This window comes from Rhinatrema bivittatum, chromosome 3, assembly GCF_901001135.1.
Source record: "Rhinatrema bivittatum chromosome 3, aRhiBiv1.1, whole genome shotgun sequence".
Taxonomy (NCBI): Eukaryota; Metazoa; Chordata; class Amphibia; order Gymnophiona; family Rhinatrematidae; genus Rhinatrema; species Rhinatrema bivittatum.
The window spans coordinates 175,597,702-175,612,019 of record NC_042617.1 but is presented as its reverse complement, the minus strand read 5'-3'; the positions used below and the strand labels follow the sequence as shown (position 1 = coordinate 175,612,019).

Genomic DNA, 14,318 nt, shown 5'->3' with positions numbered 1-14,318 from the left:
GGAAGCCCGCAGCCCGGAGCTTTATAGCCCCTGCCTGTCCCTTCCCGAGCTGTCAAAGGCAGTCTGGCCGCAGGATATTGGTTCCGAAGGCCCCGCAGGCTCCTCCCAGAGAAGCTGATATATTTTTCCGGGGGGGGGGATTTTTTTTTTTTTTTTAGTACAAACCTCGGTGAAGGAAAGAAGTTAGCACAGCGCCACTGGCAGAGGCAAGGAGAAGTCTGCACTTCTAGGAGCAGCGCAGCTCTCTCCGTCTTTTGCCACATTTTCCTCTCTCTCGTTTTCTTTCATTTTGAATGGCTCTTTCCTCCGCTTTTTAAGTTTCTGGAGGAATGCGATGCCTGGCTGAGAGGGGGGGGGGGGGGGCGTGTGATCTAATGCATCCTCTGCTCGGGATGATGCTGTTACTGTGAAAAGGTGTGAAAAGGAAAGAAGATGGGAGGATGTGAACCAGCCCTGCTTTGAAAATTGGCTGGTGGTGTGACTTCAGGGGCTCGGGTTATTTCTTCTTCTTTTTGTTTTGGAGGAAAGGAAATATCAGCTGAATTCGGAGCAAGAGTTTTTATCCAGCTGGTGGCCTCAATTTGATTGGGAAAAAAAAAATTACAAAAAACAAAACCTGCTCTGGGATTTAAAGTGCAACATTTTTAGAAGAATTCCTCTTTGCAAAAATCGCCATGAATTCCGTGGCCGGGAGTAAAGAGAGAATAGCAGTCACGAGCAGAAGCCGGAAATTTGGGGTAAGCTTTCAGCCATCCACCCTGCTGGCAGATGTATGTTAATTTTAAATGCATAAATGTTCCGAAACTGCCGTAGACATTCCTGCATCCTTGCTCGTTTTCTCCCTCTCGCCGAGATGACAAATGGTACAGGCATGTCTAACCTCATTAGGGTGCGTGTAAACATTCACAGCTCTCCTCACCCCTCCAATTTGCATGTTTACCCGGAACAAGATGGGGGTGTCCCCCCCTCCCCCCCTCGGTTATTGAAAATGCTTCCTTAAATCCCCTTGGCCCTACTGAACTTTTATTATCATTATTATTATTGTTTTCACGTTGCACCTTTCCATTGATGAGAGCTTCTCGGAACCTGCTCTGACGCGAGTGCTGCTCACCTCTATGTAGAGAAGCTGCGGTATACGAAGCGATTTGGGGACGAATGCAGAGCACCGCTCGCTTGTTTGGCTGTTAATTACCTGCCGATGCTTTCTCCGCGTCCGTGAGCTGGACGCGCGGGTCGGCTGCATCTTTGCGCACAGTTTTATGCAGAGAATAAAATGAAGCGGGGAGCGGTAAGGGCTGGCGGTGGATGTAGGGCAGGGATCGGGTTGCATGTTAGCTTCACCCTCCCCCCCCCCCCCCCCTGGAAGATCACCTGCATCAATCCCTGATTTTGTTTTATTTTATTTTTTTCTATATTGCAGGTGAACGAAGCGTGCTCGCCCACCAAACCCGCCGCCCCCTTCTCCCCGGAGAGCTGGTACCGGAAAGCTTACGAGGAGTCCCGGGCTGGCAGCCGCCCTGCTCCGGAGGGAGCCGGCTCGGTGCCCGGCTCCTCGGGCACCCCTTCCCCCGGATCGGGCACCTCCTCGCCGGGTTCCTTCTCGGGGTCGCCGGGGCCGGCCTCCCCGGGCATCGGCACCAGCTCCCCGGGCTCGCTGGGAGGCTCGCCGGGCTTCGGCACGGGCTCGCCGGGCTCGGGCAGCGGCGGCGGCTCGTCCCCGGGCTCCGATCGCGGCGTCTGCTGCGAGAACTGCAACGCCCGGCTGGTGGAGCTGAAGAGGCAGGCGCTGAAACTGCTGCTCCCCGGGCCCTTTTCCAGCAAGGTAAGCGCCACAGGTCCCCGGGGCAGCCCTCGGGGAGATGCACCGATTTCATGCTAAGCTAAACGCATCGCCTCATAAGCCAGGGCACTTTTACGACACCCGCCCCCCTCCCCCCTGCAATAAATGCCTGAAAGGTACAGGGCACAGCAGGACTCTGGAGCAAAGCAGCGCTGGAAAAGCTCCGCGCGGTGGCAATCTCCCCTCCCCCCACCTCGAAAAAAAAAGCAAAACCAAAAACCCTCCTTTGATGTTGCAGGCGTGCAAAGCGATTGCGAAGTGCAGGAGAGGCGTGCAATGGGACTCTAACGCTGCGGCGGGCAGCAGCAGCAGCAGCAGCACAGGGAATGCGAAGTTGTCTCGCTAAACGCTACGGGAGAAGCGTGCCAACTTCTCCCTCCCCCCAAAAAAGAAGCTAGCTCCCGGGTCAAGGCGTGCTCAGGGTGGCCAAAGCGGAAGCAGGGCAGAGTCGTGAGCAAAGCGTAGGGGCTTCTGCAAGTTTAAGCTCTGAAGGTGACAGTAGGGAGCTGGCACCATTCTGACTAGGGAGATTAGGAAGAGCGCTTATCCTGCTGTTACTGCAGGACGGTGTTAATTGGTACCCAGTGGACTTGACTGCAAATACATCTTCCTGGAGGTTGTCCTGGAGGGGGGGGGGGGGGGTCCTTCGACTGGTCAGGCATGGATTTAAAATTGGGCTCATAGGCAGAGGACTAGTGGAGTTTGGGGGATCCCCCAGAGATGGGCGAACTGAGGGTGCAGTTTCTGGGCACCTTCAGAATTTGGCACCTTCGGCACATTCCTGTGTTGCCAATACCTAAATCTAGTCCTGGTTTTAAGGTACTGATTATCACCCCTTCCCCCACACACAAATGAATGAACCCTTTGCAGGTCCTGAAGGAAGTGTATTGGATTTATTAAACAAGGGCAGGGTATGATAACACTATAACTAGAATGTACCAATCAGCAAAGCTGGAGGGGGGATGCCCTGTAATTTTCATTATTCTATCACCTCCTAGTGCAGGTTTGCTGACTGTTTTCCTTACTTTTGATTTTTTAATGATCCAAAACCAATTGCCATTTTACTCTCTAACAAAATTGTCATTCCAGTGCATCTCATTTCCTTCCCCTGGCTCTCGGGAGCTTGGAAAGGTTGGCATGTAGGAGCATGCTGCCTGGCCTACCTCCTAAATCACCCTGTTTGCACCATTGAGAATAGAGCACCTTTCCAATTAGAGAGATTTTAGGAGTATTTAAAAAATATTGCGTTTTTCAAACTACCTTTGCAGACTAGCCCATCTGTCTCTTTTTTTTTTTTTTGTTTGCTTGTTTTCATACAGTTATTGATGGTGATAATCAAGTGTCACTTCCTGCTCCTCCACTTTTGAGGAACTGGAGTGGTGGGAACCAGGTCCTTGCCTTCTCAGCCCCTGGCTAGGAAGAGGCTGGCAGGATCTGGTTCTGCGGACAGGCTGCCCAAGCTTGGATCAGGCAGCATGTACCTCTCACATCTCAATGACGCTGCTCATTAAGCATTTTATATAACGGAAAAAAAAAAAGAAATCCATCCACCAGAACGCTGAACAAATAACTTGTAGCGCTACACACATCTAGCAATAAGCATTTGGGAGTACAGACTTTATGATTTTTTTACATTTTAGCCAAGAAAATACTATTGGAAACATTTTCGGTACTCTGCCATGCTACTGCTGCAAGGTTATGTGGATATGTCGCCAGGCGGGCGTTGCTTGCTGCGTTTGTTGTGTTATGTGCTGTAGAAGTATGCATTATGTACAGTACATATATTACCTTGTACCATGCGGGGGGGGGGGGGGTGGGGGTGCTCCTGTGCCGTCTTGTATTGTGTGTTTGCTGCTTTCCGGTCTCCACTGCGTTTCTCTCCCTTCTTGTTGGGTGCCTGTAGATGTTTCTTCACTTCAGCGTTTTCAGGGTTTCCTAGCTGCAGATTTTTATTCCGCCTTTTAGGCACTTCAAAGTGAATTACATTCAAGAATCTGCTTTATTTGTATGTATTTATTTTTTTTTATAGGTACTGCTCCATACCCTCTCCCCGCCTCTTATTCTTCTCTTACTCCTTGCTCCTTGAATTTCTTGTCTATCCCTCTTTTAAATGTCTTTTTCCTAGGAAGTTTTTGGTGGTAGCCTCAGCATGGGATGTTATGGCATGGCAGGGTTTGAGATTCTCTGCCCTTTTTCCTTTTCCCTTCTGTTTTTTTTTTTTGCTTGTGAAATCAGGTATTTTCTAAGATACTCTGAGAGGAAGCCCTCTGCCCGAGAGCAAAGACGTTTGGTGAACAGCAGGCACCCAAAGGTGGTTGTTTCTTTCACCGCAGCAATTGTGCTTAAGATTCTAGGTTCAGGGGTTGGCCGACTCTGGTCCTCAAGAGCCACAAACAGACCTGGTTTTCAGGATATCCACAACGAATATGCACGAGATAGATCTGCATACAGTGGAGACAATGCAACCAAATTTATCTCATGCATATTCATTGTGGATATTCTGAAAACCTGGGCTGTTTGTGGCTCTCGAGGACCAGATTTGGCCATCCCCCCCCCCCCCCCCCGCTCTCAGTGTAAGTCTCTAAATCAGCGAGCAGGTCCCTCCTTGTGTACTGACCCAGCACGGAGATAGTTAGGGGGCACAGGGGACTCCTTCATGGACACCCCTGTGAAGGGCTGTGGACACAGAGCAACCCTAATGCGACACCATGCTGCTCGGGTTAGTCCCTTGTCAGAGCAAATGATATTTACCCTTTCCCTTCAAAGAGTTTGCCTCAGTGATTAGAGCAAAGAGGTATCAGGAAACCAGGAAGAGACGCAGTTGCCGAGGCAAGGTTGCTTATGCTACACTGCAGCTATGTACCTTTGAAATTAAGTTCTCCTCAGGCTTCCAAGCCTGGTTAAGTTTATAACAAGGGTCCCCGCTTGCATGGTTTTCATGCTTTTCCAGCTGTAATTTTTACCACATGCATTTTCTTTAGTTTCTTTAAAAAAAATTTTTTGGACACAGCACTTTTTTCCTCGTCTTTTGGGTTTCCGGCTCAGTGGGTATCTCCGGACCCCCTTTAGTCACGAGTCACTTGTAGCCACAGTCCTCCTGCGATCTTGCACCCTAAATCCAGCCACTAGGTGTCACTGTTGCATGATGGCTGAGACCTATTCCCTGCAGAGGCTGTGAATGCTTTTCTCCAGAACATCCCCTAGCCCTGGCAGATCCGGGGAGCTGAAAACCCGAGCCCAGGAATCAAACCCAGGTCCTGCCACAGGGCAGTGCAAGGCAGCCCAGCCCCACTGCATTCATAGTCAAATACAGATTTCTGAAATTTTCAGCAATTATTATTTTTTTTAAAATCTTTGACTCAAAACATGTAGTTTTCACATGTACTGTTTGTTGTTTTGGCTTTTGGTATATATAAGAACCAATGCAACTAATTCTTAAAACAGCATAGCTTGATTTCCCCTTTTTATTCTGTTTTTAATCTATGATTTTGTTTGAGGGGGGAGGGGTCTGTCTTTAACTTCAGGACTGAAGGTGGGTGCACATCAGATTACCTTGTGATAATGTTTTTATGCATAGAAAAGAAAAGAGAGTTGCAATTGAAACTGCAGTTCTGTTTTGTATTTGGAAAATTGGAAAACTCAGAGCACTATTTGCTATACATAGGAAAACTCCCAGGAAAGAGCTGGTGTTTCTGGTTTGAGAGAGATTCTTTGTAATACTTAAAACCCTCTGTGACAACCCCAGCTGCTGAAAGGACCACATGTTCCTTCCTCTGCTGCCCTTTTATTTCTGAATCTCTGTTTTTGGGCTTGCAGTATTTGTTTTGTTCTGTGTCACATTTTGTGGCTCTGAATGCCAGCCACATCTTGCCTGTAAACCTCCTCTTCCTTTTAACAGTTTAAGCCACACCATGGCTTTCGATATCTCTCTGGCTGAGGATGACACTCCGTACGGACTACCTTACCTGGGAATTTATGAGTTCTCCTCATGGAGGGAAGCGGGGCGGTTGCAGTAAGGACTTTTCTCTTCCTCCTCCTCCCCCTCCCAGGGAACTACTTGCTTCTTAATTGATAATCTCTATCAGATAGTAAAATAGTTTCCAACCTTTGTTGTTTCTGGCTTGATTTTCTGGCTCAGCGTCTCGCTTTTCTCATTCTCTGCCTTTAACTCTATTCCTGTTTTGTTTTCTGTTTCTCTTTGCTACCCTCCCTCTTCTCTCTCAGTGTTATCGCTTCCTTCTTTGTCTCTTTCCTTCAGCAGCAGATATTTTAATATTTTCTCTTCCTTTTTCTATCCTTTTCTGTTTTCCTTTTTTCTCCTCTTCCTATTCTTCCTACCTTCTCTCCTTTCACCATTTCTCCTCCTGTTTCTCTTGCACTTTCTCCTCTGTTCCTCTAGTCGTCTTCTCTTTCCTCTTGCATTATCTTCCTGGATTCCCTTCTTCCCAATCCAGGGTCCTCTTCTTCATCTCCTGTCATCCTTGGTCCTCTCTCGCCTCTTTTTCTTCCTTCTCTCTCACTCCTTCCTCCCCATCCCACATTGTTGCTCTCTCCTTCCTCCTTGCTGGCCTCTCCCCTCTTTGCTGTCTCCTAACCCCTGCTATCCCCCATTTTGTTCTTCCCAATCTTGCTTCCTCTCTTCAAATCCTTGCGTTCCCCCTCCCCAACCTTTGCTCTCCCCTCACATACACACACACTCTTGCCTCACCCCTTCTCTTGCTGTCTTTCTCACTGCTCCCAGGCAATCAGTCAGTCTGTCACACTCTTCTCTTTTATCCCCTTGGTCAGTGCTGTCACTGTGAGGGCTGAAACAGCAGGAGGGACCTGCAGAGAGATTGTTTGCCCTTCTCTCTCTGCTGATTGGCTCATTTTGCTACCCAGAGCCAATCAGAGGCAAGAGGTGGGGAAGTAGCTGCAGGCTGAGAGGTTTCTCCCCTGCTGGCTCCTGCCTGCTTTGGCTGTGGTCCTAGTGCCTGTTACTCTCTGTCTTAGTGGAAAAGACAGCCACACTAGTGAGAGGTTAGGATTTTTAAGACCCAGAGATCCTGCTTATTTTTCCGGAGACCTGGAGTTGGATTGTGGGTCAAATCCGGAGAGTTTGCAGATATGGATATCGAGGTGATTCTAATTTCATATTGTTCCAGTATGGCTTGGTTGTGTTTCCATTGCAACGAATTGCTGTATATTCACTTGAAAAAAACAACCTGATGTGTTTCTATTTTTAAAAGACATTGTAAAATCGTGTATGATTAATACTAGGATAAAGTAGCATGGTTGCCATGTTACATAGAAACATAGAAACATAGAAATGACGGCAGAAGAAGACCAAACGGCCCATCAAGTCTGCCCAGCAAGCTACGCACTTTATCCATTTTTTTTCCCTTTTTTTCTCTCCCACCTGTTACTATTGGCTTCCAGTACCCTCCAGCCCTAATTCCCCTTCACCCAATTTAGAGAGCAGCTCTGTATCTGCATCCAAGTGACATCCAGCTCAATTAGGGGTAGCAACCGCTGTAACAAGCAGGCCACCCCCTTGCCCCATATTCTTACCCACCCCTGTTTTAATTTTTTTGTTTTGTTTTATTTATTTATTTTTTTTGGAAATAGCAGCCCTCCATCCTTCCGCTCCATGAAGGTGGAACACCAACTACTGGCCACTGTCATCCCGCTCCGTGAATGCCTCTGTGGCTACTGCCGCTCCGTGCAGTGTTTGAATGCCTCTGTGGCTACTGCCGCTCCGTGCAGTGTTTGAATGCCACTGTGGCTACTGCTGCTCCGTGCAGTGTTTGAATGCCTCCACTTTATTCACGCCCTCTAGACTTGATGGATCCACAGTGTTTATCCCACGCCCCTTTGAAGTCGTTCACTTAGTCTACTTGAATGCACATAAATAAAGATTACCAAAACCTATAAAATCTATTTCATTAATACTAGTAGGTAATTTTGTTCTTATTTGAAAATTAGTATTTTGAAGTCAAACAGTAGATAATGTGTTTCTAATCTTCTTGAAACAGTTTGGTTTGGATGAGATGTTGTTCAGTTTACACATGCCATCTGTTAGAATACATTTGATCATGACTCTTACTGAATAAGAGTGTCATTGCTTGCATATGTGTCTACAGGGTTCATGAGATAAGCAAGGCAAGAGGTTCTGATTTGTATGCAGAGACATACATGTAAAAGACATTGCCAATGGCATTTATTTTCCTCACAGACCAGGGCTCATGAGAAATATAAAACATTTGGCCCTCTGTGTTGCGATAAATGTGCCCCTTGTAGGGTAGGGTTGTTTTAAAGAGATTACTATAAGATTTGGTTATTTGGGGTTAGAACAAAAATATATAATATATAGGGAGTAGTGGAGTAGAGCATGATGATTAGCTAAAAGACACCTTAAAAAATCGTGAGTGATTGCTTTCGTTTTGGTAAACAGGCATTGCAGATTTTCATAACTTCATGTAAACGCTGCGCTTTTGTTAGGGATGCACAATTTAGCCGTCCGTGTGCCTGATGCAAGAAATGAGCGGCAAAAATGCACATTTCTCCCTAGTGTGCCTTTTTTGTATGTCACTCCGATTTCTTTCTCATTTGACTATTGCATCAGATTCAAGGGGGATGTGGCTCGTGTGTCTTATTGCATCGGCCTGCTAGGCAATGCCCTTGACCCAGGATCTTCGCTGCAGTGACCAGATTAGCTGCATTAGGGATAGGAGAGGAAGAATTACTTAGAATGTGTTTGCTTAGGACTTGTTACTTCTATGGGGGTTTTTTTTTTTTTTAAAGTAGCCCAAATTAATTTCAGAACCTTTTTTTTTTTTTTGGTTTAACTGAGAGCATGAAGGTCTGGAGAGCCGTTGCCAAAGGGTTTGTCAGTGGCATTACGAGATGTGAGCGGAGTGCTCTGGTTCTACTTGCAGAGGTGGAGTTACACAGGTGATTGCTAGACCAGTGTTGGCATTTTAGCCAGACTTTCAGTACATCTTGCTAATGAAGACCATAAAGACCAAGGGAGTGCATATGAGGAACACATTAAAGTGAAAATTCCAGTAGTGCAGGCCCCAGTTATGGAAAACGCCAACAATTTAGCTCCACTCGCTCCACCAATGGCATTCAATGGCTTTTTAGAAAAATCTCTTGTTTTTTTCCAATTCAGTTTCTTGGAGCTTGTCTTTTCGCTGCTGTCGAAATAACGTGTTAATTTGAGTATATTTGTTTGTCCCTTGTGTTAGTGTCTCCAAATGAGTTAGTTTTGCTCATAAAGTGACAGGAGTGAACCTCCTGCATAAGCCAGAGCATGTTGGCTATAGTCTCAGTCTCAGATTTACTGCTAATGCTGTTCCTAATGCTTGGATTGTGCCAAAAAACACCTCCTTCTGGAGTTCATAGGGTGTAGTATCTACAGGCAACATATCAAGGGGCTTCTGGAAGTTGTTTTTAGGCAGGACGGTGGCACCCAATACAGCTGGCACTATTTCTCACATCTTTCTGCTGCATTTGTTTGATCTCTGACACTTCTTGATACTCGAGGATCTTCTCCCTCTCCATAGGTTGTTCACAATAGTTACTCGATGCTGACACTTCTATCAGCAATGCTATTCTTGTGTTTTTCTCTTTTACCACAATTTCTGCTTTTCTTGCATCAAGTTTTTATATCATTTGGAATGTGAATGTTCCAGGTAATCATAATGTCTTCATGCTCTACAGTATTTCAGGGTCGTGCTCTCAGTATTTTTCTTATACAATGATATAATATTTACACAGCTTCCAATGGATAAGCTCTGCCACCTTATTGCGCCTCTCTGTATACAGGCTTTCTGACAGCATGTCGCATCCAGCGACAAGATGTGTAACCGTTTCCAGTTCTGTTTTAATGTTCTTTCTCTGTGCAGGCTGTGGACCATTTTGTCTGTAATCCACTGTCTAGTGCTGCAGTTATCACTGGCTCATCTTTAGGTTTAAGATACCCACAAATCATAACAGAGGTTATGTGGGCCCGTGGCCCGACAATCAAGTTGTTGCCACCTGTGGGGAGGAGCCCCACAGGTCTGCACTGTCGGGAGGCGAGGCCAGGCACAGCGGAGAGCTCTGGGTGAAACTATAGAGAGGTCGCGAGGAGCCAGGTGAGTACCCCAGTAGGGAGGCAGGCTGGAGACAATACCTGGGCTGAGACCCTGAGGGGGAAGGCGCCAGACAGGCCGCAGAGCAGGAGGCGCGAGACTGGCCGTGCAGGAGATACTCCGGAGAGGCAACCCCGAGGGGCGGAGCTGCGCAACGTAGACGATGCTGAAGTAATGATGTATGCCAACCCGCAGAGCAGGGAAGCCCGAGCCAGGCCTCTACTGGTGACGTATGCACGGCCCCGAAGAGCGGAGGAGTGTTGGCAGTCTCTTGAATAACACATAGGCGCGGCCCCGAGGAGCTGGGAGGCGCAGACAGTCTTGTACAGGACACAGGCACAACCCCGAAGAGCGGGGAAGCCCTGTTGTAGCACTCATGGATTTGCAGAGGTGTCCCAGGGATAGCCCCAAGGAGCAGGAGGCTTTGCAGGATAGGACCCAGGAGGCGCAGAGCCAGTCCGAGGAGCGGGGTAGGCCAGGAGAGCAAGTCCCCGTAGGTGCGCACACTGGCCCCCGAGGAGCAGATACCAGACAGGGTCCAGGTCCACGAGCCCGAAGGTGTAGCCACAGAAACACGAAGGCAGGAGTTGTAGAGACGTACGGAACTTGTTGCCAAGTCGGCTAGCTGAGGGCGAAGGTGGAGCTTAAATACACAGGTCCGATGACATCATCGAACGAGGACGCCCCCGAGGTTCCCGCCGAAGAGGCTTCACAGAAGGGCCCGGTGGCGCGCGTGCGCGCCTAGGAAGGCCGGCAGTCGACGTAGGTGGTGGCGGCATCCAGGCCGCCACGAGGAGTCCCGGGGAATGCGGCGGTGGAGGCTGGCCTGAGCCGCGAGCAGGCCCGGGGAGGGCAGGAGAGCGGTGCAGGAAGTAAGTGGATGCGGTCGCAGCCGTCTGCGACCGACGGGCATAACACTCTCCTTAGCCATTCCTATGTCAGGTTTTGATCTTCATGTAATTGCCGGAATAACTTTGTATTTTCCACTGTATTTGTGCTTTTGCCAAATACTTTTCCTTGTTGGCTGGTCTGATTCTTTAAAGAGTTTTTTTTTTTCATTTTGCAGATTCTGTTGTCTCATTCCTCATGTATGCTGGTAGATTTTCACTCATTCCTTCCATTGATGGAAATGATTGGCCAACTTTAAGGATAGAGACTGATTTTGGTTGTTCACTTTCATATTTCAGCACTTGCTGACTATTTCGGTCTGTTGATGCTGTTAGGTCTGGAAGCCTAATATAACAGCTCTGCATGTGTAATCTATTTCTATAAGGCCCATACCCCTTCAACTCTGGGAATGTATAATCTCGGCATACACTGAATCTCGGCATACACTGGAGCCAGTATAATTCCAAAACTGTAGGAGAGTGTGGGGATAGCAAGTTGATTGATAGCTTGGATCTTATTCCATGCTGTTAAAGTGCTTTTCAATATCAGTTTCAGTCTTCTGTAGAATTCTTTGCTGCTCTCTTCTCTCAGTAACTTTTGCAGTATTGTTTCACCTTCTTCTACTCATAGATTTTTATGTACACCTTCCTGCTCAAGTTCTTGTATGTTATAATCGTCAAAGAGACGTTTCAGTTTTTCCTATTTTTTCTTTAAGGAAGATCACCTTAGTACATTTGTCCAGTCCGAATCTCATCTGAGAAGCTCTTCAACACTCAGACTTGTCTCAATAAATGGTGATCTCTGGCGCTATAAAACATTAAATCATCTACAAACAGTAGGCATGATGTAATCTGCGGATCATTAAGGTTTTTAGGATTAAAGCTAAATCCATAGCCCAAAGAGTTAATAAGAGTACTGAGTGAATTCAGTGGCTGAATCTCAGGGAATCTCTCTGAAAAATTCAATGCTGGATCTTGACGCATAGTATCTGTGTGCAATCTGTCACATTTTCATACAGGCCAATACAGAAAACCCTGCGGGAGAGCTGGTGAGCGTCCGCTTTCCAGACACGTGCCCAGGCCATTCTCCTGGGCGTGCGATTCAGAAAAAAAAAAAATTCAAATGAGGGCCCGCAGTAAAAGGAGGAGCTAGGGACACTAGTGCGTCCCTAGCGCCTCGTTTTTGACAGAATCGGTGGCTGTCAGCGGGTTTGACAACCGATGCTCAATTTTACCGGCGTTGGTTCTCTAACCCGCTGACAGCCATGGATTCGAAAAATGGATGCCGGCAAATTGAGCGTCCGTCTTCCAACCTGCGGGCCGCGGGCAGATTTAAAAATTTTTTTTTTTAAATTTTAAAATTGTTTTACTTTTGGGGCCTCCAACTTAATATCACTATGATATTAAGTCGGAGGGTGTACAGAAAAGCCGTTTTTTCTGCTTTTCGGTACACTTTCCCGGTGCAGGCTGAAATTAACTCCTGCCTTTGGCAGGCTTAATTTCTGAAAGTAAAATGTGCGGCTTTGCTGCACATTTTACTTTCTGTATCGAGCGGGAATAACTAATAGGCCCATCAACATGCATTTGCATGTTGCGGGCGCTATTAGTTTGGGGGGGTTGGCCGCGCGTTTTCCACGCGCTATTACCCCTTACTGTAAGGGGTAAAAATAGCGCGTGGAAAACACGCATCCAACGGGGGGCTAACGGTGCACTCCGCCGGAGTGCACTTTACTGTATCGGCCTGATAGTGAACTAGATGTACTCAATCAATTCAAGGTTCACACTATACATTTCAGGGGTAATTTTTAGCAGCCCACAGAGGGCTAAAGTCTGCGGTACAAAATACCCACAGGCTATATCCCAAATTTTCAAAGTGGATGTTTGTGCTAAGTCCACTTTGAAAATTCCTGGGTACAGCTGGAATGGGCGAGGATATATGCACGTCACCTTAACAATGATCCCGAGCAGATGCATCTTACCATCTGTACATTTGCAGGCATGCACGGAAAAATTGCAAGTATATGTGCTTAAAGGGTTCCCCTGCCCCGATCCCCCTTCCTCTTCCCAGTCCTGGCAAAGGTGTGCATGAAATGGTATTCTGCACGGACTTTTCCGTGGGCAGTTTTCAAAAGCAGATTTGACATGCACAGAAATTCTTTGGAAAATAATAGAGATGTGAATCGGAACCAGAATCAGTTTGGATTTCAGTTCCGATTCACATCTCTAGAAAATAACACCTTTCAAGCCAATTTATTATCCATGAGTGTGGGATGCTAGCAAAAGGTTTTTTTCTAATCAGTCCATTTCTCCATTGCTCCTTTCATCCACTCTGAGAGTCTCTAAACCTCTTCCCAGAGATTGGGTGTGGAGGAGAGAGTGGAAACTTGGGGGTGGGTGGGAGAGCAGAGCCTTGGCAGTTAGATGGAGATATGAGTGGGGATGTGTTAGATGAGCTGAGACATATGAGATGGGGCTGACACTCTGAGAAAGGGGGTAGAGAAGGGGGCTGAAGGGTGGGGAAAGGTTAAGATATATAGTGTGAAGGATCTGGAGGGCTGAGGGGCGAGATGCAGTGGATGGGACTATGAAAGGGGTGAAAATAGGGCTGGGGAGGAATTGCTGGGTAGGGGGTAAAGGGGCTGGAGGAGGTGGAGGGGATGAGGGACAGAAGCAGTTGGGGGTAAGTGAGGGCTGAGAAGTAGAGGAAAATTGAGGGGTGGAGAAGCGATGACTACCGAGGCTGGAAATGGGAGATAGGGAGTTGGTGAAAGACGGAAATAGGATTTTGGAGGAGTGAGAGAGTGGGTGAAAGAGGAAATACGAGGTTGAAGAAGGAGTGAGAGAGATGGGAGGATTGGGAAGGGGGAAAGAGAGTGGGAAGACGAATTGGCAAGGGGATGAGAATGGGAGATGGAAAGCTGGTAGGGAGGTGAGTGGTGAAAAGAGGGAGATTGTCTGTCCTCTCTCATTCTCCAGTCCTCAGACGAAAGAGAAAAGAGACTGGGACATGATTAGAAAATGAAAGTGATTAAATAACACAAGTAGAAAAAAATATTTTATTTTCAGTTTAATGATTGGTGTATGTCAACTTTTGGGATGTGCATCTTTGCTATCTTTTTATTTTGCTCAGGACAGTGCATTTCTGTTTCTGTTTCTCTAGTGTTGCACTACATGCAGTGTCCGGCTTCTTGGGGTTCCCAGTTCAGTTATTGTTCATATTTCTAATGTGTGGTCACTCACCTTGCGTGAAACAGGTGTACTGTTTTGATACACCTGTTCCATTTAGGTGTCTGTAGCAGTCTGACTTGCTTTGGTTTTCCAGTAGGAGCTGTCTTACTGTTGTAATGTTTGCAGTGAGGTCTTTCCATGGTTAGGGTTGTTGCTGTTAGAGTTTGGAAGTTAGTGTGCTATAGTATGGCAGCTTTGCTATGGGTTTCAAGCTCACTAAATTCCTGGTAATGGAGGGAGTTTGTG

The 14,318-nt window shown here is 47.1% G+C and overlaps 1 protein-coding gene across 1 annotated transcript in view; it reads left to right on the top strand.

Annotated features, from left to right (window-relative positions):
• Positions 1 to 286: 286 nt before the first annotated feature.
• The window catches only part of KIF26B (kinesin family member 26B), a 905,724-nt gene continuing 891,692 nt past the window's right edge, over positions 287 to 14,318 (top strand). Inside the window, 2 exon segments of the mRNA XM_029593952.1 lie at positions 287 to 737; positions 1,421 to 1,822. Of these exon segments, the coding sequence (XP_029449812.1) occupies positions 675 to 737; positions 1,421 to 1,822 (465 nt within the window). The 5' untranslated portion in view covers positions 287 to 674.